Source organism: Stenella coeruleoalba, assembly GCF_951394435.1.
Source record: "Stenella coeruleoalba genome assembly, chromosome: 1".
Lineage (NCBI taxonomy): Eukaryota > Metazoa > Chordata > Mammalia > Artiodactyla > Delphinidae > Stenella > Stenella coeruleoalba.
Window position 1 is genome coordinate 186,369,443 of NC_137169.1, and position 23,420 is coordinate 186,392,862.

At 41.8% G+C, this 23,420-nt stretch overlaps 1 protein-coding gene across 1 annotated transcript; it reads left to right on the plus strand.

Moving 5' to 3' along the window:
* Positions 1 to 13,734: 13,734 nt before the first annotated feature.
* Positions 13,735 to 21,186, plus strand: SELE (selectin E; the record flags this gene model as incomplete). The annotated part of the gene is made up of 11 exons (XM_079931835.1): positions 13,735 to 13,771; positions 14,347 to 14,733; positions 15,512 to 15,619; positions 16,260 to 16,445; positions 17,246 to 17,431; positions 17,541 to 17,729; positions 18,913 to 19,101; positions 19,302 to 19,478; positions 20,135 to 20,245; positions 21,002 to 21,023; positions 21,129 to 21,186. 11 exons carry the CDS (start codon positions 13,735 to 13,737, stop codon positions 21,184 to 21,186), a joined length of 1,650 nt encoding a protein of 549 aa, XP_079787961.1.
* Between the last annotated feature and the right edge of the window lie 2,234 nt (positions 21,187 to 23,420).

A 23,420-nucleotide genomic window follows, 5' to 3' on the forward strand; every position in this document is an offset into this window, starting at 1 on the left:
GTACATGTAGGGTGTCATCCTTCTTCCTCTCAAGAAACCGTAAGTCCCTTACATACGAACCTTCAAGTTGCGAGCCTTCAAAGATGCGCACATGGTTTGCACATCCAGTCACGTAAGTTAGTTCGCGTGTCTGGCGTACATTGTGACGTGCCTGCATACTCTACAAGTGGTTGTGCTTTTGTGTACTCTACTGTATAGTATTGTATAGAGTACAGTAGTACAGTATCTTTATTTCAAGCCCAGGATGTCTGGAAGCAAGCGTAAAAGCAGTGGTTATTGTAGCTGGTACTGCCGAGAAGAGCCAAGCGATAACGGTGGAAACATCGCTAGAGCTAGATCTGCAAAAGGACAACTTCATTGAACTTCCTTGCTGTGCAACATGAGGAGCTTACTAATGAAGACCTGGTGGAATTGGAGGCCCAGAGGAAGGATGAGGAGAGACAAGAGGAAGAAGTAAGTGAAGAAGCGAAGAGATTCACGACGCAGGAAATGGCAAGGGGGTTTTCTTTATGTGAGGAGGCACTGTTAGTTTTTGAGGCACAGGACCCCGATGTAGAATGGTACACGAAGGTTACAGCAGCCATTCAGAGTGCAATCCAGTGCTACTGTGTCATCTATGATGAGAAAAAAAGAGCTACTACCCAGACATCACTGGATCACTTTTTCGAGAGGGTAGATAGAATTGAATCCAGCAAGGAACCAGAACCTGTGCCATCAGCGTCAGGCGTGAGTGAAATTGCAGCTTGCCCGCCATCTCCTGTTGCTGACGATCCTTCACCTCTACCATCTCCCACCTCTTCTCCCGCCTCCAGTCAGTAACTCTTCTTGCCTGGTCACTTGATGCCAGCCCTTGTATGCTAGCTGTTGTACTAAACTACTGCACTTTTCAAGGTACTGTACTGTAAGATTAAAAATGCTTTCTTTATTTTTTGTGTTTGTTTCTTATGTAATATTTGTGTGAAAAGTATTACAAACCTATTATAGTACAATACTATAGAGCCGATTGTGTTAGTTGGGTACCTAGGCTAACTTTGTTGGACTTATAACTGGACTTATGAATGCGCTCTTGGAACGGAACTCATTCGTATGTAGGGGACTTAATGTACTCATCTCCTTACTTCATTTGGATTTCCTATAGCAAAGAAGCCCATACATGTGTGTGGAATCAATTGTCTGTAGTCTTTTCACATCGCAGCTTTGGGAAAACTCTTTGATTTGTGTTTGTCTTGGCCTTCCTGGTGTGCAGTTACTGCTGTAGAAAGTATTAATAGCTTCATTTCATATAAATATAACTTCCGAACGCTTATGTAGAGGACTAAAAATGTATCTGGTATTTAAGTAATCTGAACCAGTTCTGTAAGTGACTGTGTTTTGCATTACTGTGAAGATATGAAAATGTAATTAACTACAATGTAAAGAGTTTTCTACATAACTTCTTAATTTCTACATTCCTTCCCTTACTCTTCTTCAAGGGTTTCCTTTCAGTAAGCAACTTTCCATGCCCTTAATGTATTCCTTTTTGGTAGGAATCCAGAAGTATTGATTGAATGAAAAAGCATTTGACATTTCTGGGCTGAGAGTCACAAACTGAGATGCCTCTTGTATCATATATGATGGAGGTCTTGTGTATCTATAACAACAGAGAGTTTCCTTATTTGCTCTTCATTTGCTGCTGTTTAAGTTGACGGCTTCCCTTCCCAAGAAAAATTCACTTACACCTGCTGCCTTTGGAGTCCTGGTATTCACTGTACCATATAACAGAAGTAACGTGTTGCTGTCAGAATACAAGCATTGCTTTTGGCAAATTAAAGTGCATGTCATTTCCTAATACACTAAAAGGGGGAAATAAGCTAAAGTATGCAAGTCTGAGTCTAAAACTTTAGTACTTTTCCATGCAGATTTGTACACATGTGAGAGGTTGTCCAGTGGTCTAGTGATTATTGTTTAGAGAGTTGGACCACTACTGTGTGTTGCTAATCATTGACGGTAGTTCCAAAAAAGCCTTGTGAAAATGTTATGCCCTATGTAACAGCAGAGTAACATAAAATTAAATTATATTTTATAAACCAAAAACATTATCTGTTAGACAAAGAAAATGCAAAAAATAGCTTTGCTTCAATTTTCTGAATATTTCAAGAGGGGGAAATGGCTCATTTCTGACATTCCAGACAATCGCCTTATTTGTGTTTTATTAGTGGGGATTATGGTCCACTCATATCTGAGAAAGTGTTTCATTTTCCTTGAGTCAGACAAGGCTCTCTTAATTAAGGGAAACATTCCACTCTTTAGAATCATAAAGACGCGCCTATGCAAATTACCTTTATCCAGACTGACTGGAGGCATCTTTTCATGAGATAAAGCTGAGCTTCTTAAAAATGTATTGCTCATCTCTTCCTCTCTTTCTATCTATTAAAAGCAGAGATGAAGCCTTGTCGGCTTCGTGAAACTGCCCTCTGTATTCCTGTAACACTCCCTAGAACGTGACCCCTGGGGTTTTGAACTCCGTTTTCTCTCCAAAATCAACATTGTTGAACAACGAAAGGAATCTCTAAACATCAAAGGCCAAGGAAGACAACACCCAGAGAGCAAGGAAATTGCGTTTTGAAAGTCAGCCCCAACTCTTCTTCCAGTCTCTTTTCTGGACAATGCATGCAAGCTCCCCATCTATCATATCATCACCATGGCTGCTCTGCCCCACATAAACATTAACTTTTCAGTCTGTAACACCGTCAAACAAGATGAAGGAGATGTGGCTTATTACCCTGACTCCTGTGTCTTACACAGATGACTGTCGTGTTTAGACGAGACACAGAGAGGCAATGCCAGGGTGGCTAGCTCAGGTGGGGTTTCCAAATTGGGACTCTTTTTTCTAGATGTCAAAAGACTGGTTTCTTACTTTTGCGCTTGAACTGTCCAGTTTTGATAGGAAGGTTATACCTTCCTAGAATTTGTTGGGAAGGTTCAATGTATTCTAGTAAAAGTTTAAGATATTTTTAAAAGGGTTTGCAGATACTGTAAATCAGAGTGATTCTTTACTGAGAGATCTTCTTTATGCCTTTAAACATAAAAAACATTTTAGCGATGCATCTAATATTTGAGCCTCATTATTTTCAGTGTGGAAATGTGCCCCTGGAGGGGCGCTCCCTGCTCTCCTGCGATCTGACTACCCACAGGGCTCTCAGCGCAACGAGGGGTGTGGGTAAGCCTCATCAACCCTCTCACTTAGCATCTCAAAGTTGGCACTCAATTTATGATTAGGAGATACTGAGGCTGACAGCTTTTCCCAGATGTTTTTCTGTCTTTACATTGTGAAAAATTAAAGTGGAAAGAAGAGTGCACACACTTTTTTTAGGATGCCAACCTTTCTAAAACCTATGATTAGGACACATTAACAAATGTTTTACATGTTTCAAGTGACTTCATTCATTTTTTTCATTCAACAAGTATCTGTGATTGTTTACTAAAAGCCAGGCGGAGTCGGAGGCTGGGGATATGATGACTAAAAAAATACTCTATGAGAAGGACATCATTGTGATTTCCAAAGTAACCCCCATTTTTCAGTACAAATTTGGACACCAGCAACTAAGGGACAGTAAGTAAAACTGAATTATAGAAAATATCATGTACTGGAAAATGACTTCATACAGTGAATTGGCCATTCCATCTCTTTCTCTTTCTTAAGAACAACTCAGTGAAATAAAATTCCAATTTATTGTTGGACAACAGTGTTGCACACATACATCACATGGGCCAAAAAATAAACAGCAACCTCACAGACCAAAAGAAGGAAAAAAAAAAGAAGTTTTACCTTTGGCCTTTTAAATCATCTTATACAAACCAAGTACTTATTGTACAGCTAAATATAAACACAAAAGATGTTACTAGAACGCTTGGAATAAGTTGTTTTTGCTCTTTTTACGAGTGTATTTTTTTTCTCATTTGAGATTAGAACGAACATGGGCACACCATAAGTAAAGTCAGAAGTAGGGCAGAAAACACTCTGAAGGTTGGTTTGGTCATCTGAGATCATTAGAAATGGCTGACCCCTAACAATATGTACAAAAATATAAAATGTAAATAAAATTTACAAACACATTTTCCTTTTTGAAGCGCTTTCAAGAAAATAAGCAGGCACAAAAACAGACACAGAGGTCAATGGAACAGTACTGAAAGTCCATAAATAAACCCATGCTAATATGGTCAATTAATCTTTGACAAGGGTGGCAAGAATATACAATGGGGAAAAGACAGCCTCTTTAATAAATGGTGTCTGGAAAACTGGACAGCTACATGCAAAAGAATCAAACTAGACCATTTTCCTAATACGTATACAAAAAACCTCAAAATGGATTAAAGACTTAAATGTAAGACTTGAAACCATAAGACCGCTAGAAGAAAACATAGTATGCTCTTTGACATTGATCTTAGCAATATTGTTTTTTGGATCTGTCTCAGGCAAGGGCAACAAAAACAAAAATAAACAAATGGAACTACATTAAACTAAAAAACTTTTGCACAGTGTAAGGAACCTTCAACAAAATGAGAAGGCAGCCTACTGAATGGAAGAAAATATTTGCAAATGATATATTCGATAAGGGGTTAATATCCAAATTATATAAAGAAATCACACAACTAGATATTTAAAAATCCAATTAAAAATGGGCAGAGAACTTGAATAGACATTGTTCCAAAGAAGACATACAGATGGACAACAGACACATGAAAAGATGTTCAACATCATTAATCATCAGGGAAATGTAAATCAAAACCACCAATGAGACATAACCTCACACCTGTCAGAATGGCTATTGTCAAAAAGACAACAAACAAATGACAAATGTTGGCGAGGATGTGGAGAAAAGGAAACGCTCATACACTGTTGTTAGGAATATAAATTGGTGCAAACACTATAGAAAACAGTATGGAGGTTTCTCAAAAAATTAAAAATATCATTAGAAATATCATATGATCCAGCAATTCCACTTCTGGGTATTTACCCAAAGAAAACAAAAACAATAATTTAAAAAGATATATGCACCCCTATGTTCACTGCAGCATTATTTATAGCAGCCAAGATATAAAAGGAACCTAAATGTCCATGGGTAGATGAATGGATAAAGCCTAGTATACACACACACACACACACACACACACAGGAATATTACTCATCTGTGAAAAAGAATGAAATCTTGCCATTTGTGACAGCATGGATGGGCTTAGAGGGTATTATGCTAAGTGAAATAAGTCAGAGAAAGACAAATACTGTATGACTTCGTTTATACCTGGAAGCTAAAAAACAAAACAAATGAACAAAGAAAACATAACTTAAGAGTAGTCAGAAACAGACTTATAGATACATAGAGCAAACTGGTGGTTGCCAGAGGAGAAGGAAGCAGGGGTTTGAGTGAAATAGGTGAAGGGGATTAAGAGATACAAACTTCAAGTTATAAAATGAGTAAGTTACAGAGGTGTAATATGTACCATAAGGAAGAGAGTTAATACTGTAATGATTTTGTATAGTGACAGATAGTTACTGGAGTTGTGGTGATCATTTCATAATGTATTTAATTGTTGGATCACCATGTCGTACACCTGAAACTAACACAATATTTTATAGTCAACTATATTTCAATTTAAATAAAAAGAAGAAAAAAAAGCAGGGCCTTAGAAATGTTGTTTCTTTATTCCGTCCCTGTTTCAAATTCATGTTACGGTTTTGGTCAGGTAATGGACAAGAAGTGTCATCAGTGGGTGTGTTGCCCAAGGTGGGCTGACTGGCGGGACTCTGTCCAAAGGTGCCCATGTTTAGATTCTGACACAGAATGATGAATAGGTCACAGTGGCTTTTTCTGTATTGTATTGTATTGTATTGTATTTGTTCATTTTCTTTTATTTATTTATTTTATTTTTATTTATTTATTTTTGGCTGTGTTGGGTCTTTGTTGCTGCATGTGGGCTTTCTCTAGTTGCAGCCAGTAGGGGGGCTACTTTTTGTTGCGGTGCACAGGCTTCTCACTGCGGTGGCTTCTCTTGTTTCAGAGCACAGGCTCTAGGCATGTGGGCTTCAGTAGTTGTGGCTCGCGGGCTCTAGAGCACAGGTTCAGTAGTTGTGGCACGCAGGCTTAGTTGCTCCGCTACATGTGGGATCTTTCCGGACCAGGGCTCGAACCCGTGTCCCCTGCATTGGCAGGCAGATTCTTAATCACTGTGCCACCAGGGAAGCCCTATTTTTTTATCTTTAGTTTAACTTTTCCTTTTTTGCTGTGTAGTCCTCCTCATCAGTCTTCTGCTCTTGGTATCAGCATTGTCATCCTCATCATCTTCAACTGCCCATTTGCATGTAGCTGCCTCAGCCGCTTCATCTTCCTCTCCATTCTCTTCTTCACCATGTCTTTCATCTTCCTCCTCTTCCTCTTCCTCATCACTTCCTTCCTCTTCTTCACCTACATCTTGCTTCCTATTTTTCTCATTAGCATTCCTGCTAGCAAGTGTGGCTCCTCTACTCTCCCCCTCTCCACAATTTCCTTTTTCTCCTTCAAATCCTTGGTGGTGATCTTGTACCTGGTGACTATGGCTATGCCTGACATCATGGGGTATGCCAGTGATTCCATGCAGTGGATTAAAATTGTCAGTTTTTCAATTACTTATAGCAGAGGCAGTGTGGTAGCCAAGAACATAGACTTTGAAGTCTATGTTAGGTCCTAGTTCTACTTCTACAGGCTATGAGATCTCAGGCAAGTTATTTAAACTCTCTAAACCTCAGGGTCCTCATCTGGAAAATGGGGATAGTAACACCTAGTTCCTAATGCTGTTATGATGATCAAATGACATGGTATATTTAAAGTTCTTAGTATTGCCTCTGGTGTGAAATGGCCAATTAATGATAGTTGCTAGATTAATAATAATAATTTTATTCAAGTAGTAGGATTGACAAAATGAAGTGTCTGTGTATGGGATATCAGTTCACAGAGTGAAGGAGCAAGTGTGATATAAAAACTAACAGGGTTGGGGCTTCCCTGGTGGAGCAATGGTTGAGAATCTGCCTGCTATTGCAGGGGACACGGGTTCGAGCCCTGGTCTGGGAGGATCCCGCATGCCGTGGAGTGGCTGGGCCCGTGAGCCACAACTACTAAGCCTGCGCGTCTGGAGCCTGTGCTCCGCAACTAGAGAGGCCGCGATAGTAAGAGGCCAACGCACCGCGATGGCCCCCGCTTGCCACAACTAGAGAAAGCCCTCGCACAGAAACGAGGACCCAACACAGCAAAAATAATTAATTAATAAACTCCTACCCCAACATCTTCTAAAAAAAACAAAAACCCCCCAAAAAACAGAGTGCAGGCCCTGCACACACACACACACACACACACACAAACTAACAGGGTTGGGCTTCCCTGGTGGCGCAGTGGTTGGGAGTCCGCCTGCCGATGCAGGGGACGTGGGTTCGTGCCCCGGTCTGGGAAGATCCCACATGCCGCGGAGCGGCTGGGCCCGTGAGCCATGGCCTCTGAGCCTGCGTGTACGGAGCCTGTGCTCCGCAACGGGAGAGGTCACGGCAGTGAGAGGCCCGCGTACTGCAAAAAAAAAAAAAAAAAAAAAAAAAAAAAACTAACAGGGTTGGGTTATTCAGGAAAGATGACTGCCCCAGGGGTTATGGGTGGGACGATGTATATAATGTATACATTTAATCCCCACTTATATTTAATCCCCACTTAAAGGTCTGGAACATCCTTGGATTCAGGGAATTAGTCCCACTTCCAAGCAGAGGAGATATAATAAGCACCAAGTCAGAAAGCACATCACAACAGAATTGGCCTTAGCACACCAGCACTAATTTAGGCTAGCCACGCAGCTAGGTCCTGGATTGCATCTCTGTGACCAAGTGCCTACCCTGGTAGGCAAAATGCTAAATGTGTCCTCCTCAACCCCTACAACTTCCCATCTCCTCTTTGATTATCCAATCAAACACTAATCTAGGTACTGCTGGGAAGGGATTTTGCTGATGGAATTCAGTTATTAATGAATTGACCTTAAAATAGGGAGATTATCCTGGATAATCTGAATGAGCCCAGTGTAATCACACGAGCCCTTAGAAGTAGAATTGGAGGCAGCAGAGTAAGGCAGAGAGATGTGGCAGAAGTCGTAGGCCAACGAACGATGATGCAGAAGGGGAAGTTGGAGAGATTTGAGGGGAGGGACTCAAAACTGCCATTTTGGACAGCGAAGAGAGCCATAAGCCAGGGAATGAAAATGGCCTGAAGAGGATGAAAATGACTCCTGGCTGACAGCCAGCAAGGAAATAGGGACCCCAGTCCGACAACCACAAGTAACTGGATTCTACCAACAATTTGCATGACCTTGGAAGTAGATTTTTCCCAGACTCTCTCAAGAAGAGCCCAACTGGCTGACGTCTTGACTTTGGGAATGTGAAACCCAGAGCAGAGAAACCAGTTGACCCAACCTGTACTTCTGACCTACAGAAACAATGAAATAATAAATCTGGGTTGTTTTCAACCATCAGATTTGTAGTAATTTTTTACAGCAGTGATAGAAAACTAACATGCCTATTTTGTCCCAATACAGCATACAGATCATCCTTTAAAAACCCAGGTCAAATCATGTCATTTCCAACCATAAGCACCTGCATCTCTTTGTGAAGGGCTTTCTCTGGCCTCAGGAATCCACTTGGAAGAGCAGGATAATTAACCATGCCCTCCTAGGATCAGCCCCTAGCTAATGACGGACTGGAATCGGTAGATGCATTCCCCCAGCTCCCTCACCACTCCTTGGGGATACTCTGAGGTGTCTCCCAGAGTTCCCTTGTGGGACTGAGTCTTGGCTCCCACAGTGGTAACCTGCTGATTAACACACCCTTTACTGGATTTGTCCCTTTCCCTGTCTCACTTCCTTACTCCCTTACTAGTGCTTCCTGGGATCACCTCCCAAATAAATGACTTGCACCTATGTCCTTGTCTCTGGGTCTGCTTCAGAAGGAACTCAACCTAAGACACTGAACTTATGAGCTGGCTGGAGGTACAGGAAGCCAAGCAGGTTGCTATAACATTTTTTTTTAATGTAAAAACTAAGGTATATCTACCTTCTGAGGTTTCGATCTGAGCAGGCATGGAATCAACACAAAGGACGTGGGCTTTAGAATAACACAGGCGTGGATTTGAATCCCTGCTTGACCATGTATTAACTGAAAAAACATAGGCAAGTTACTTAACCTTTTGAGGTCTGTGTTTCATCCTCTGGAAAATGGAATTAATAATATCTACCTTTAATTTTGTGAAATTTGTATGAAGTAATGCGTGTAATTAAATTAGTCTCTTCCTGTATTTACATGTTATGTCACAGTATGTTACAGACGGCAGGGACTGTAGTCAAACACCTTTAGTTCTAGATGGGAGATCTGAGACTTAGAGGCCAAGAAGCTTGCTCCAATTCACAGTGTTGGTGTTAAACTGAAGATTTTTTTGATAGTACATTCACGAGTTCAAAAATTAAAACTATATACAAGGGAAACAGCAGATCTTTTTATTCAAAAAGTGAAGAGGCGGGCTTCCCTGGTGGCGCAGCGGTTAAGAGTCCGCCTGCCGATGCAGGGGACATGGGTTCGTGCCCCAGTCTGGGAAGATCCCACATGCCACGGAGTGGCTGGGCGCGTGAGCCATGGCCGCTGAGCCTGCGCGTCCAGAGCCTGTGCTCCGCAACGAGAGAGGCCACAACAGTGAGAGGCCCTCATACCGCAAAAAAAAAAAAAAAAAAAAAGTGACGAGGCCAGATTTTTCTCCTGATATAAGACACTGAGAGCAAAGCTAATAATAATCCTTTAGGAAACTTCTGGTTACAAAACAAGCAGCACGATGGCCAAGGAAAACAAGCAAGGAAGCTTTTCTAAAATCCAGGGGTATTTCCCCCTCTCTGTTAACAACTGACGGCAAACAGTCTGGCTACATTCAGGAAGGGCTCTTTCAGTGAACCAGCCCATGTGCAATTATTTCTCCTGCTTTGGGAATTCACCGCTGGAGTTGGCTCATTTTGAAGATATTCCCACTGTTAATTCTTGGATTCCAAAACAGAAAACGGAAGCATCAAGATAAGGTGCTGCCAAGCAGGAAGCAAGGAAACACATTAGAACTGAAGTCTCAGAATCATGCCAGAAGTTTTAAAAGGGAAATTAGTGGAAATTACAGAGGCCTCTTGAATCAGACAAGAAAGGAGACTAACTTAATATATACCGACTTACGGTACTTCTTTAGAGCTATTCTCTTCCTTTGGTTAAAAACCATTTACTTTCCATGTACGAGAAGTCAAAACATCGACTCATCCTAAATATTTCTGAATTTGCCCAACACTGTTACAAATGGTGCCTCTAGTCTTCCAGTAGAGAGGGTGTCAGTAACTGTAGTGACATTTTGGTCAACATGGTACTTAGAGCTGAGCACCAGCCATGGGGTCTTGATATTCTCTCCCAAATTAGGTGACCCTGGGCCAATATATCTCCAAGTGTGGTAGGATTTGGGTATCTGTATCAGAATTACCTGAATATTCATTTAAAGTACGGATTCCTGGTCCCTGGGTGCGGGAGTGCAGACAGAGAGCCCAGGTCTCCTACTTGACCCAGGTGTTCTGAGATAGCTACACATCCAAAGAAGTGAACATGCCTTTCTGGAGAATGACTTTAGAGGGAACCAGACTAATTTTCTATCAAATATGCTTATGTTTCAGTCAAGCAAGAAATGCCATTCTACACCATGATGGCATACTGTTATTAATTTTATTTCACAATTTTGGGTGTGCAAGAAATATCATATTTGTATTCTGCAAATAGTATTGAATCTTTATTGGGATTTCGTCTCCCTACCTTAGACTCTACAGAAGTACTTTAGATGTTAGCAGAGTCGAACTTGGGGGGAAGTTACCAAAGCTTTCAAAAATAAGCACCTAGCGACACTGCCCAGAGATGAGGGAACCAAGAACTACTGTCCATGCTTCATAGTTCCCTTCAGCACTGAGGAACCAAAGCTAAATTCACACTTTAATAGATGGTCTTGCCACATGTGCTTATGGCCGATGCTACTTCCCATTAAACCCAATAATCTCCTGTCCATGGCTTTTATTTGTCCCTATCTATGGAAGGCGAACAGGATGGCCTTGAGTGACACTGTAACATTTGCCTTGGGAACCCTAACCTTCTCTTTCTGTCTTTCCCTCACTCCCTCAGGGATGTCCCATCACCATAAAGGTGAGAATGAGTTGGGCTGGGCACAGAAGCAAAAGCGGTTGATGTCCTTGGTGCCCCTTTACAGGACGTGGAGGAGAGGCCAGGGCACTTCCAGGAAAAGGGATGATAAAGCCAGGAAGGGTGGCACCTCAGAGACAAAATAGCCCTGGTGGTGGAGCCTGGGGTGTGCCTCTGTTTGCAGCATCTTCTTTCCTTTTCTCTTTGCCTCTCCAAGTTGGAGACTGTAACGGGTATCCATATGAGGCCAGGGTTGAAAATGGAGCAGTCCAGGGACAGCCGGCTACATCTTCTGAGCTTGGGAGACTCAATAGGGCCTTGAGGGACCTCTAATCAGCTGCTACTTGGGACATTAGGTTTATTTGAGGAAGAGGAGATAATATTCAACACCCCCAGTTATTCCACGCTCACGCAAATGATATGTTCGCAACTTATTAAAAAATAAAACATATACAGATTACATATTAACCCAGCTTCACATCCTTCTCTGAAATCTAAATAAACACTTGTGACTGACTGCTCTTCCACATTTACTGAGCCATAGCGATCACGTTACATAAGTAAAGTCGGATTAAAAAAAATAATGTCAGTATCTAGAAAATATAAGAGAGAGGGAGGTGGATGATAACGTCTCTGTTCAGAGCCAGGCAGTTTTACGAGTTAAATTAGCTAACTGGGTTATTTATTTAATTTTTAAAATCAGTTGTACTCATTGGAATTTTTCTTCTCTTTGCCTGTTTGGCTTAGGTCTTTATGTGCATAGAAAGAGCCAGGGCTAACATGTGTAATGAGACAAATTAACCTGTTATTCCCCGCCTCATTCCCCTGCCACTACTACTTCATGCCTGCTTGGAGTACATTCTCAGATGTCCTATTCTAAAAAACTGTAATTATAGAATATTAGCTTCACTTGATCTCTATAGAACATGGAAAGTAAAAGATTCCCATTTACTGTCTCTACGGTTTGAATTAAACAAGATGCAGAGATGGGGAATGGTGATTGTATATAACTGCCCCAAAGAAATGCCAGTATAAAGAGCAGGAATCAGTGATATTTTATATATATAAAATATATATATATATATATTATATATATATATACCCTTCAGTTGCATTTAGACACAGAATTCTTTAAACTGTGTTCTTTTTACTATAAAAGTAATAGAGGGTCATTGCAAAAACTGGGAAAACCTGAAAATAGACATGAAAGTTATAAAAATAACCCCTGAATCCTGCCATCTAGAAATCCATTGTTAACATTTTGATACATTTTTTATGTTTTTGCAATTCACATTAAAAAATTTTAAACCAAATTTGGGTAAATTAAACACGAGTATATATAGTTTTCATTTTTATTTTCTCACTGAACAAATCACGAATGTTTTCCCGACAGGAATATCTAAGTCTGTTTCCCATTTTTCTTATATTTAAGAAACAAGGCATTATTTCAGACATTTAAGTGGGAGATATTGTTTCTAGTAATTTAGCCATAACTATACACAGAATCTGAGGATTAACATTTACTTCATGATTCATTCCAATTAGGTATTGTACCTTAAAATGGATTGAGTTGGTAGGTGAGAAAGAGAAAAAAAGTGAGTGATGACATAATTGACTGGTATGGGGTAGGAAAATTGAGGGTCATAGTCCATAGATGACACAACTATTCTTAGTTTGCTTAGGGTGATGAAATTCTGATTGCTACCACAATTTCAGGAGAGGGACTACTAATAAGCAAAGGTAAAAAAAATTTAAAGACATAGCTTTTATGTTTTGGGGATTAAAACCATGCATTTGTGTCATATCAATAGAATTCATGTAAAATTAAAAGGTATGTAAAAAAGGAGAATTCATTTTGACATCATTGTAATTTTTCGCATTATGGATATTCCTGGGAAACTTTTTGGATGCTGTCTGGGAATTCCTCTTTACTGGCTTTGGACATATCCTCCTATTACTCACAGGAAGCGTCGTTCTATAAAGCAGCTCCAGCAGGAGCAGAGCTCCAGTGTTCTTGGCTGACCTCGCATCAGAACTGCAAGAGTGGCAGAAGCAGCAGCAACTCAGGAGGAATCTGACACCGAAACAACTGCTTCACCGAACAGGTAAGTGCAAGAAGTCTTTTACTTAATTAATCTGGCCATGAAACCCAGATTATTAATATGAACAGATAGTCAAGAAGCCTTCGATAAAAGATCTGTGCAAGCTCTTATTGTATTCAGACAAGTTAAAACCTGGCTTTTCTCTTTGACCTAAATGATGAGAATCTTAACTTTTACATGTATTCATTTGGGTAAACTTCTTTGAAGTGAAGATGGTGGCAAAAGATTTCAATCCTTTATCTGAAAATCTTATGAGGTCGCTCTACGCATCATTGTAGAATGATTTGAGTAACTGGTAGCCTGGGACTTCATTCTATAATTAATTTTGTACTTTCGCCCCCAGAAAAGCATTTCAAGTCTAATCTTGGGATCAAAAGAAGTCTTGAAGTCATGATTGCTTCACAGTTTCTCTCTGCTCTCACTTTCGGTAAGTCACTGCCCGTAGTTAGAAAAGGGTTTCTTATCCTTGGCACTACTGACATTTTGGACCAGATAAGTCTTCCTTGTGGGGGCTGTCCTGTGCATTGTAGGTTGTTTAGCACCATTCCTGGCCTCTCCTCACAATGTGTTGTGCCCTGGGCTAGGAGCAATTTACCTCATTGTGTCTCAGCTTCCTTACGTATAAAGAGTTGATCATAAATAACCTATTTCCCAGAGGCATTTTGAGGATTCAGTATTGTGGGTCACGTAAAGTGCCTCCGACAGTGCATATTTAGTGCCCCCCAAAGCTTAGTTATTCTGATTATTATTCTACTATTAGGCAGGTATATTGGGTAGGTTATGGTGGGTGAAGCACCAAGTGGAAGGGCAACCACAAAAGAGATACACAGTAAATGGTAGTTTCTCCATTCGTACCCATTCTTACTTTGGAAAAGGTGAAAAAAGGTTGAGTCAACCCAAAGGCCACTAGATGCCCAAAAAAAGACAACAAAAGGTCCAGTTAACAGAGTCAAACCATAGCAGGACTAAACTTTCCCATTCCTTTCACATTTTCCCCCTTAGTGCTTCTCCTGTTTAAGGAAAGTGGAGCCTGGTCTTACAACGCCTCCACGGAACCCATGACGTTTGATGAGGCCAGTGCTTATTGCCAGCAAAGGTACACACATCTGGTTGCAATTCAAAACCAGGAAGAGATTAAACACCTGAACTCCACATTCAGCTATTCACCAAGTTATTACTGGATCGGAATCAGAAAGGTCAACGATACCTGGACCTGGATAGGGACCCAGAAGCCTTTGACTGAAGAGGCCACAAACTGGGCTCCAGGTGAACCAAACAATAAGCAAAGCAACGAGGATTGTGTAGAGATCTACATCAAGAGAGAAAAGGACTCGGGCAAGTGGAACGATGAGAGATGCAGCAAAAAGAAGCTAGCCTTGTGCTACACAGGTAGGGAGTTTGTGGCAGCAGTAGGAGGGAGATTCAGTGTGTGAGCATCTTGACAGATTGTGGACTGTATGCAAAAACTGGTCTCTATTGTGGGAATTTTATGTTCTAAAAGATACGGTTTTAAAACATTCTGTTTGATGTTTTAAAACAGAATGTGTTTTTGCTTCTTTGTGTGAATGTAGACAAGAATGTATATATTTATGTATACATATATGCATATATATAGGTCTATACTTATATACAGTGTGTGTACAAACACATGATACATTTTTAGCTACCTGTTGTTTATGTGCCGTAGGGGAACTCTCTTTAGAGTTTGTGATAAAGGGAATTTTCTATTTGGGGAGCCAGTTACAGCTATACCCCTGACATTAACATCAAGGTTTAAAATGGTTGAGCCTAGGGCTTCCCTGGTGGCACAGTGGTTGGGAGTCCACCTGCCGGTGCAAGGGACACGGGTTTGTGCCCTGGTCCGGGAGGATCCCACATGCCGCGGAGCGGCTGGGCCCGTGAGCCGTGGCTGCTGAGCCTGCGCGTCCGGAGCCTGTGCTCTGCAACGGGAGAGGCCACAGCAGTGAGAGGCCCGTGTAGCGCAAAAGAAAAAAAAAATGGTTGAGCCTAAAACTCAGCTTTGGCATTTCATCAAGCACTTCTGTTAAAATCTCTGGCACTCTGTATCATTGGTGACATCCCCGTTACACACTATTGACCCTGAATTCCTAAAGAAACTCATTTGAAGCACAATAACAATCGTCATCACAGACTGTCTTTTCCACAGCTGCCTGTACCCCGACATCCTGCAGCGGCCACGGTGACTGTAGAGAGACCGTCAACAGCCACACTTGTCAGTGCCACCCCGGCTTCACGGGACTCAAGTGTGAGCAAGGTAAGGCTTGGTCTCACCTTTTTCTTCGCTAGAGATGGTAGGAGGATTTTGTGTCCGCTGGCTTCGGAGTCAGGTCTGCATGCCTTCCCTTCCCTGGGGCATATGGTTTCAGAAGGTGGTTAAGAGCTGAGGCTATGAAGTCAGATCCTCCTGGCTTTGAATCCCAGATTCACCACTTATTAATTACAGCACCTTGACAACATAGTTAAACTCTCTGAGTCCCAGTTTTCTCATTGTAAAATGAGGACAATATAGTACCAACTTCACAGGCTTATGGTTTGGATGATGTGAACAAATGCAGACACAACATTTTCATAGTGCCTGCTATTCAATAAACAGTAGTGGGCTTCCCTGGTGGCGCAGTAGTTGAGAGTCCGCCTGCCGATGCAGGGGACGCGGGTTCGTGCCCCGGTCCGGGAAGATCCCACATGCCGCGGAGCGGCTGGGCCCGTGAGCCATGGCCGCTGAGCCTGCGCGTCCGGAGCCTGTGCTCCGCAACGGGAGAGGTCACAGCAGTGAGAGGCCCGCGTACCGCAAAAAAAAAAAAAAAAAAGTCAATAAACAGTAGTTATAGTTTCCAGGGTTCTTCCCACCTGATAAGGTGAGAGAGGAGAAGAATTGATTTGGTTTCCCTTTTCAGTTGTGACCTGTCAGGCACAGGAAGCCCCTGAGCATGGAAGCCTGGTTTGCAACGACCCTTTGGGGAAATTCAGCTACAATTCTTCCTGCTATGTCAGCTGTGGGGAGGGCTATCTCCCAAGCAGCCCGGAGGCCACACAGTGCACTTCCTCCGGAGAATGGAGTGCTCCTCTTCCAGCCTGCAATAGTAAGTCTCTCTCAGAAGGCACAGAACATTCTCTAACTCATCCCTCATTGCCTTACTTTTTATCCAGTTTATACCATTTTCAGCACATCAGGGAAAGTTCTTTTAAACTTGTCCTAATTAAACAAGTTCTAATTAAACTTGTTCTCTTGGCCAATATATATGGCCAGTACGGTACCAGCTGGCTTTGAGAGAGGTTTTGATCCTATGTTTGACATAAGTGTTTCTGAGGCTCCAGTGATTTGTAAGAAAACACATAAAACAGTGGAACCATACTCTTAACATCTTAATGACTTTCCCCTTTCTCTGTTTAACCTCACCCATGCAACTGGACCAATTTAAGAGGATGGTAATCACGCAGCCTCAGTATACCCTTTTCTCTCTGTCTTATCTTTTTAGGCCAAAGACAAAAAAATTCTTTCCTCCAGGTCATGCTGGGTTAAAATAAATGAATGTTCTGTGTACGTCGGGATTGGTTTTTTTTATCACTAGTCATAAATCCTGATCTAGAATATGTTATTTTTCTTTGGTTTTGCCTTATGTAAAATAGATCAGAGACCTGATGAGAGATCTGATAAAATAGATCAGAAACCATTTAGCACAGTCAGAGTCAATCAGAGAAGATGAAAATATCAAGAAAAAAGCATAAAAACTTTATTGGGTGTGTGCATGTCCCCAAGGATGAACGCAGGGCTTTGGGAATCTACCCTCTGATCTATCTTACTGTATTATAAATTCCAGTTCAATAAGAAGTGAATATGTGACTCTCCTGTAAAGTTCATGGTGTTCTTTCAAATCCCCAGTGGCTAAGTGTGATGCTTTGAGAAGTCCTGTCAATGGAGTTGTGAAATGCTTCCAAAGCCACGGAAGCTTCCTGTGGAACACCACCTGTGAATTTGAGTGTAATGAAGGATATAAACTCACTGGACCCCAGCACCTGCAGTGTATCTCCTCTGGGATATGGGACAACAAGAAACCAACATGTAAAGGTACGGTAGTTCTACATCAGGATTTATATTGTAAACATTCTTTTTTCTCAACCTATACTCCAAATGGGAAAGCCAGACCTGCTAATGTAAATTGGGACATGTGTTACAGCTGTGACGTGTGATGCCATCAGCCATCCTCAGAACGGCGCTGTGAGCTGTAGCCACTCCCCTGCTGGAGAGTTCACCTATAAGTCATCCTGCCACTTCACCTGTGCAGAAGGCTTCGTGTTGCAGGGGCCAGCCCAGGTTGAATGCACTACCCAGGGGCAATGGACACAGCAGGTCCCAGTTTGTGAAGGTAAGCCTGAGAGTCTCCTTTACACTCTCCCTTTCTCAAAGAGCAGCAGTCTTCAAATGTGAAGCACTGAAAATGAAACCTGATGCCTACTTTAACTATAGTAATCAGATCTGATGGGCAACATTCATGTTATATTTTTGAGATGCATATAAAAGAACTGTCCAGGGAAAGGATTGTATGTAGTAAGAGTGGATGCTTTGCTGGTTTCTTAACTGTACTGGACTAATATAACTTTATAGACATTGGCATGGAGTAAGTAGAAATCTTAATCTGAAGGGAAATCACATTAGAAAATTTACAAAGTAGGATTATGAGAACATGACTTGATTCCAAAGTACTTGTCATACCTTTCTTCTGAAATTGCTCATAACTAGCAGTGATGAAAATGTTTCAAGTGTGGTGTCAGATATAGAGACACCCTTAATATATACGTAAGCGCTAAAATTTAGTTTAATTTAATTTAATACAGCAAGATCAAGAACATTGAAAGCAAGCAGTTTTCACTATCAGGAACTGACCTTTTTGTAGCCAGATACAGCACAGAATGATTTACAGTGGAAAAAGACACAAGACAAAAACCAAACTGCAAAGCAGACAAATTTTCTGTGGCTGCCTTCTTATCCTCCTTTCTTTTTGGCCTCATCTGTCAGCATCCAGGACCCATAAGTTGCTCCCTGACTACATAAAATCTTTCTCCTAACCCTGACTTCTTTCACATATCAGAACAGAGCTCAGGAACCACTGGTCCTGTTAAAGGCTGTCCTTTAATTAGTACCCCTGTCAATGAAGGGACTGGAATTCAAAGAAAACACAGCCATCTTCCCACTTGTCCAGGGACTAATGAAGAGTCTTGAATTCTCTGAGTATTCCTTTGTCCAAAGTGATCTGGGTTCAGTCGTCAAATGCCAAGTACTATCCAGTTCCACTACATTATTCTCTGACCATAATTTTGGTAGCTCTGCTTTCCCGTGAAAGCTTTGTCCAGCCCAGAGAGAGGCTACGTGAGTTGTCTTCTGAAAGACAACTAGTCTAGTGTTTCTAGTACTTCTGAAAGTTTCCAAAGTGGGTCCATGGGTGAGTTTTCCTGTGAGCACTATTGAAGAGCTAGGGACTTGGTTACCTTGGGAAATCTGTTGCTGCCCGATAAAAACAAACCTCTCACGTACTCACTCATGTCTTCCAGCTGTGAAATGTGATGCTATCCCTCAGCCCAGAAGTGGTTCAGTGAACTGTACCCATTCCCCCACTGGAGAGTTTACCTACAAGTCCTCCTGTGCCATCAGCTGTGAGGAAGGCTTTGAATTACGTGGATCGGCTCAACTTGAGTGCACATCTCAGGGACAGTGGACACAGGAGGTCCCCTCCTGCCAAGGTAGGACTTTAAAGGAGTATAGGTCAAGTACCTTAAAACATTTCTGAACCTAGATTGCCCCAAGGGACTTGATCCTAATTTCCTACATGCTGAAAACTAAGTAGTGCTTATAAGTTACACTTACTGGTGACTTTTCTGCCCGTTTTAAAAACGTTCCGGTAGATTTTTCTTAACCTCTACCCATGTCCTATCGTTTGCAGCGGTACAGTGTTCAAGTTTGGAGGTTCCCGGAAAGATCGACATAAACTGCAGTGGGGAGCCTGTGTTTGGCACCAAGTGTACATTTGCATGTCCTGAAGGATGGACGCTCAATGGCTCTGCGGCTCTGACATGTGGTGCCACAGGACACTGGTCTGGGATGCTGCCTACCTGTGAAGGTGAAGCATTGATTGATGGTGGTTGTCTGGGGGACAAGAGAGAAGAAAGGGAGCTAAGAAAGGAAGCTATCTGGCTGCAGTAATGAACTACCCAGTGTATCCAAGCCAGAAAGGTCAGAAAGGTTACCCAGGTTAACATTAGTGGATGGACATTTCATTTTATGGGGATAAAGAGAAAACAGAAGAAGTGACATGTCAGTGGAATTTTGATAAAAGGAGAGCTAGTGGGAAAAGGTGGGGGGTGGGAAGGGAAATGAGAGAGAGAGTGAGAAAAAGAGGGAGGGAGGGAGGGACGGAGGGAGAGAGGGAGAGAGGGAGGGAGAGAGGGAGGGAGAGAGAGAGAGCGAGAGAGAGAGAGAGAGAGAGAGAGAGAGAGAGAGAGAGAGAGAGAGAGAGAGAGAGAGGTTAACCAAGGTGTGCTGTGAAAGCTTGGTAGGTTAGAGCTCTGCCTAGCCAGGCTGGGAGATAAGCTCGCAAAAGGTGGTTTGGGGCTGACCTCTAAGGCCTTTAGTACCATGTCTCTGCCTCATGTATTGAACTAGATGACTCTTCTGCTTTGTACACTGTAATCAGTGCACAAAGGGCAAATGGACAGAACAGAAAGACTTTGAATTTAATTCCTTCTCATGACAGTTTACCCCCCTCTGTTTCCTTAGCTCCTTCTAAGTCCCAAACTCCCTTGGCGGTTGGACTTTCTGCTGCTGGGGTCTCCCTCATGACATTAGCATCATTTCTCCTCTGGCTTCTGAAACGCCTTCAGAAGAAAGGTAAGGGCATTTATGAATGTACTCCAAAAAGGTTTTTGAAAAAAATTATTTTCTCATTGATGAGTCACGTTATCTCTCACAGATTTAAAAAGTAATTAGAATCTAGTCACTAGTCATTAAACACTAATAAACTGCAGGGTAATTAAGCAGAAGTCTTAGGGAAAGAGTTTCAGGAAATGCAAATGTTAGTGTGCTAACATGGTACAACTCCAGGGGATGCTATTCACATTGAATGCTGTGGTCCCCCTGGGAGTTGTTGCAATGAGGCTGCCCTAATTAGCGGTCCTGGGAAAATCAATAAAATGTTTCCAAAAATTTTATTTGGAATACAGGCTTAAATATGGGAGTATCTCAGGGGATATGCAAACACATCTAGCCACACTCCTGGTTTGTTTGACCTACAGAGTCTTTAGTATTTTTTGAATTAAGTTCTGACATTTACAGAATAGGAAATTTCACATCTAATCCAGACCTGAGATTTCTCATGGCAAATTGGAAGACAGCAGAACCTGGCAAGCAGAGCATGTTGCTATCCGCTTGCATTAGGAAGCTGCTGTGTCCTTGGCATGAGTGCGCACTTTGCATCCCCTGCCCTGCCCCCTTGTTGCCACCAAGCTGTGTCTGGGCTCTGATAATTACAGGGGCCGTGTAGGTACTGAGTCTGCAACCCCTGATGAAAAGAGTCATATTGTTTCAGGATTTAATGTATCCTTAAAAGTCATTGAGTCTAAATGAATGGTTTTCTTTCTCTTGCAGCAAAAAAATTTGTTCCTGCCAGGTAAGCTGCACTCTTGTATAAAGCATGCCATTGAACATTTTACACATTTTTCTCTCTTCATGCTGGAAACCAGTGCTTTACTCAGTGTTCTCCTGTATTCCACAGCAGCTGCCAAAGCCTTCAATCAGACGGATCCTACCAAACGATTTCCGAGTTAACTTAAGTCCAAAGGAATCAGGTAAGCCTTGAAAATCACATATGGTTTTGAAAGAAGGTATCTTCTCTACATGTTCTGTTGCTCCTGGAACCTTCTGAACCTGCAGTGTCTAGGGAGGAAATCACCACCTTCATGTTATTCTAGGGCAAGTTGTTTCATGTTTTTGTCGGAGGAGAGGAAAGGAACAAGGATCTGGCCTTTATGGAGTCATTTCATTGATGAACATGAATAATAATAATAGCTAACCCTTATATGGCACTTACTATGTTCTAGGAACTGTTCTAAGCTAGGAATTATATGAGATAAGGGCTATTGTATTTATTATTATATAGGTGAAGGAAATGAGGCACAGAGAACTTAATGCCGAAAATCTCAAAATTAGTAAGTGGTATAGCCAGGATTCACACCCAGGCAGTCTGGCTCTAAAAGCTGTGTTCTTAACTACTCTGCTCTGCTTTGTGACAATTTGGAAGGCTCAAGTCCCCTCTGAATAGATGTTTTTTAATTAATAGACATTTTTGTGTGTGCAGTTTCAGGTTCACAGAAAATTCAGTAGAAAGTACAGAGTTCCAGCATAGCCCCTCGTGCCCTCCAATTTCCTCTATTATTTTTTTTAAATTTATTTATTTATTTTATTTTCGGCTGTGTTGGGTCTTCATTGCTGCCCGCGGGCTTTCTCTAGTTGCGGCGAGTGGGGACTCCCCTTGTTGCGGTGCGCAGGCTTCTCATTGCGGTGGCTTCTCTTGTTGCAGAGCACGGGCTCTAGGTGCGCAGGCTTCAGTAGTTGTGGCCGCGGGCTCAGTAGTTGTGGCTCGCGGGCCCTAGAGCGCAGGCTCGGTAGTTGTGGTGCACGGGTTTAGTTGCTCCATGGCATGTGGGATCTTCCCGGACCAGGGCTCGAACCCGTGTCCCCTGCATTGGCAGGTGGATTCTCAACCACTGTGCCACCAGGGAAGCCCTCCTTTATTATTAACATCTTACATTTGTATGGTATTTTGTTACAATCGATGGGCCAGTATTGATATATTATTATTAACTAAATCCCACAGTTTACAGTAGGGTTCACTCCTGGTTTTGTATATTCCATGGGTTTTGACAAATGTATAATGACATGTATCCGCCGTTACAGTATCATACAGAATAGTTTCACTATCCCAGCTATATAGGATGTTGCGGTTTGTATTTGGACTAGCCTTGTGAGAGTGCACACAGTTGTCTGTGCTAGAAGGGGAATTTTGTCGCTGCTGTTAGTATGCAAAATATTAAATGTCCTGCCCGCATGCACTCTTATCATTGCAGGAGCACAGGTACATTAGGGAACTAGAACGATACCCTGAAGACGGCAGAGACAGAGAGGTCTGCTTGGGTCTCGGGCCCTACTCACCTACTACACACGCTGGCTGCCTTTATAGCTGGGACTATGGTACCTACAAGGACTTCAACGGACTAAAATCCAGTGGGCAAGTCCAGCCTGCCACCAAAAAGACTCAGTTTTCTCCTTTCCAGTGCTGGCTACTGGAAGGAAAGAATATTCGCTTCCATGCAAGAGTGAAGAGACTAAGGCTCTGGAATCTCAGAATTCCTTTTCTAACTCACCCTTCACTCACTGTAAAATCTTGTGGTGCAACACACTATTTTGTGGCGCTGTTTCTTTCTTTTGTCCCTCACAGTGTTTCAACTGCTGCTTATGTAGTTGCTGTCATTGGGATGAATAATACGTGTCAAGAGTTTAGAGGAAACAAATTGGTCAAAGATATTCTATTAACAGACCTGGAAAAAAAAATGACAAATTTTTAATGCCATGGGGTGACGACATGGGAAAGGTTGTTAATGGTGGAAATTCTATTTAGCACTCTGTGGGAGTGCAAACACTGTCTCAATCACTTTTATCCCTGTGGGATTCAGTGCTTTTTAAAGTGTTTTTTAGAGGCTGTGTGTTCTTTTTACTTGCATTGACTATAGTATAAAGTCCCTAAGTCTTAATTCAGTACAAGTGTGGTAGGGACTTTAAAATATGTAAATATTAGGACTATAATATAGTCCCTGTGGTAGGGACTTTAAAATATGTAAATATTAGGACTATATTAATTCAGTACAAGTGTGGTAGGGACTTTAAAATATGTAAATATTAGTCCTATAATAATTAGGACTATAAATATTAGGACTATAATAAAAGTTGCTTTTCCCAGATCTTTATTAACAAATTCTAAAGTTTCATCTGTAGTAAATGTATTTCAAAA